The following is a 2689-nucleotide window of genomic DNA, read 5'->3' as shown; positions in this document are numbered from 1 at the left end:
TATAACGATGGAGTGATGGAAGTCTGGAATAAGTCACGAACGATTGAGTGATGAAGCAGGTTTTGAGGTTTTGATAGATCGAGATGAAATATTGTAAGTCACTACTCGCTAGGTAAAAACTGGGGAGTAAACATGGAGATGAGTTAATAAAAAGTAAAAATTCAAACCCAAAAACTAACCTAGGCCGGTACCAATACAGAGGTTCAAACCAGTATACCGGCAATACAAAGTCGATGCCATTTGCCCTATTTACCAAGATGTTTCGTAATGGATATACATCCGGCATCAGTTATACCGGTATAGCTAGTCGACATTTGCCGGTTTTTAAAACATCAGGAAATATCGTTCCACAACAAGAATCCAAACATCCCTTGAGAGGATGAAGTATTGGGTTCAAATCCCAGAGAGAGAGCAATGAATAAAATTGAATAAAATACATTTGCCGTTAAAAAAAAAAAGAATCCAAACACCCCGGAACATGAACTTATTTAAAAGGGGTACAAAAGTCATTTTCACTTCAAGCCGTTTTCAAAAATTCCAAATAGAAAATAATCTTAGAAAAATAATAAAGAAAGAGAGATAGAATTTGCCTATAAATACCCTTTTGAACATCCAAATGATACATTCAATAACCTTACTATCCCTCTAAACTAATAGTTCAATCATGCAAGAAAACACCATCAATCCTTTCTTTTTTTGTTCAACAACCGATTCAGTTCGATCCTCATTATCAAACTTAATCTTAACACGTACAAATAAAACCACCTTAGATTCAATCTTTTTCCAATCATCATCATCAGTAGAACCACCATCAGAGTCTTCAGTTTATCTCCAACAAAGAGATCTCATCCTCAAACTCTCAACCAACTTACACAAAAAGAAACTGTATAGAGGAGTGAGGCAAAGACAATGGGGAAAATGGGTAGCAGAGATTAGACTACCACGAAACCGGACAAGAGTGTGGTTAGGGACGTATGAGTCGCAAGAGATGGCGGCCTATGCGTACGATCGAGCAGCGTGTAAATTACGCGGGGAATACGCGCGTTTGAATTTTCCTAACGTGAAGGAGTTGATGGCATTGGGGTTGATTGGAGATGAACGTAAGTTGAGTGCTTTGAGGGCCAATGTGGATGCCAAGCTTCAAGCTATTTGTCAGAAGGTTAAGAGGGAGAAAGGTAAGAAGAGGGTGGAGAGAGAGGTGGTTGAAAGTGCTACGGCGGCGTTAGGTGGTGGCGAGGGTTGCAGTGACAGTGTTTCAGATTTTTCGGGTGAGTTGGTGGCGACAGAGGAGGCGGAGACGAGTTATTGGTCACTGGAGGGGATGCCTTCTTATGATCTGGATTTGATATGGGAAGTACTAACTAATTAGGAGTGAATGAGTGATCAAGAAAGTTTTTAGTTGTAGCATCCCATGATGATATAATGTAATGTAGGGTTTAACTCGAAAACGAGAAAAATGTTTAAAGTGTGAGTATTGCATAATACGTTTGTACGTGATGTTTTGAATGTCATATATAAAACGATTATGTAATTGTTACATTTTTTTTTTCTCACTACCTTAATTATCTCCGGTGCATTATGATCTTCTCGTAGTTCTCATTATATTATTGGTTCTAAAAAAAGTGTCCATTTGTTCTAAAAAAAGTGTTCATATGATGTTAATATTCATGTGTGTCATAAGCTATATTTTTTAATAACAAGTTTGATTTCTAGATAACTAACTATTTATATTTATAAGAAATATAAATTAACACGCGATTTGTTTTTTCATATTTTGTTATTCAATAAATTAATACTTTAAATTTTAAATCTTATTAAGTATTAAGAATCGAGGATATTAGATACATCAATTATCAATTATTATTAAATAATGTTCAGATTACACGATTTTCAGTTATTTAGAATCCATGTCATTGAAACTACTAAATATATATTCAACCCAGAGCGACTTATTAACATCCGATCTTATATATAACTATTGGCCTTAAAATTATTTAACCTTACAACTCAATAGTTTTAGAAGATATGGCCATAATATTAAGACAAAATTAACAATTTTTAATAGGCATCCAGAGAGTTTTAGAAACTAGACGCAAAAATTGTAAACAAAAACCAAATGAATGCTTAGACCATGTGGTAGAAGACACAAATAATGCCTCCATTTTTTGGGGTTTTACGTTAAGTGGCAGTCCAGTCAACAACGAGCCATTATGGGTCGTTTTTCTAAAATGGGTGTAGTGGGGATGTGGACATTGTGGGAAATTATGTTAAAAGGGTGTCATAGAATTAAATAAAAAAAGCAAAAAAAGGTATTGGCCAAACAAAAATAAGAATACCTGTCATTGGCCAAACAACTGAACAACAGGCGTTGTAAAAAACGCTTTAGACAATTTTTTTGAAAAAAAAAAAAGAACGCCCAGAGGACGAGTGGGGGGGGGGGGGGGGTTGGGGAAAAACGCCCAAAAACCCCGACTACATATTAGAAGAAAAAGAACCAATGCCCTCCCCATACTGCCCATACTAAACCACACTTCCTAATTAAATTCTGGTCTGACTTCTTCAATCATAAAGGCTGTCATACTTCAAATCCTTTAAAACATTATAAGTTATAATATTGCCAGTTTCACATTGCAACCTACAATTAATGTTCATATTTCAACCCATATGTGGTCACCCAAAACAAATTTGT

The 2689-nt window shown here is 35.5% G+C and overlaps 1 protein-coding gene across 1 annotated transcript; it reads left to right on the top strand.

The window, feature by feature from the left end:
* The first annotated feature begins 664 nt into the window (after positions 1-664).
* Positions 665-1407, top strand: LOC110866300 (ethylene-responsive transcription factor ERF061). The gene has a single exon (XM_022115506.2). It carries the CDS (start codon positions 665-667, stop codon positions 1367-1369), a length of 705 nt encoding a protein of 234 aa, XP_021971198.1. The 3' UTR covers positions 1370-1407.
* The last annotated feature ends 1282 nt before the right edge of the window (positions 1408-2689 follow it).

The sequence above is a fragment of the Helianthus annuus genome, chromosome 7 (assembly GCF_002127325.2).
Source record: "Helianthus annuus cultivar XRQ/B chromosome 7, HanXRQr2.0-SUNRISE, whole genome shotgun sequence".
Lineage (NCBI taxonomy): Eukaryota > Viridiplantae > Streptophyta > Magnoliopsida > Asterales > Asteraceae > Helianthus > Helianthus annuus.
This window is presented reverse-complemented; position numbering and strand designations above follow the sequence as displayed.

Bases quoted from the DNA above. Each gene is read 5' to 3' on its own strand.
- LOC110866300 (XM_022115506.2), top strand. From the start codon at position 665: ATGCAAGAAAACACCATCAATCCTTTCTTTTTTTGTTCAACAACCGAT.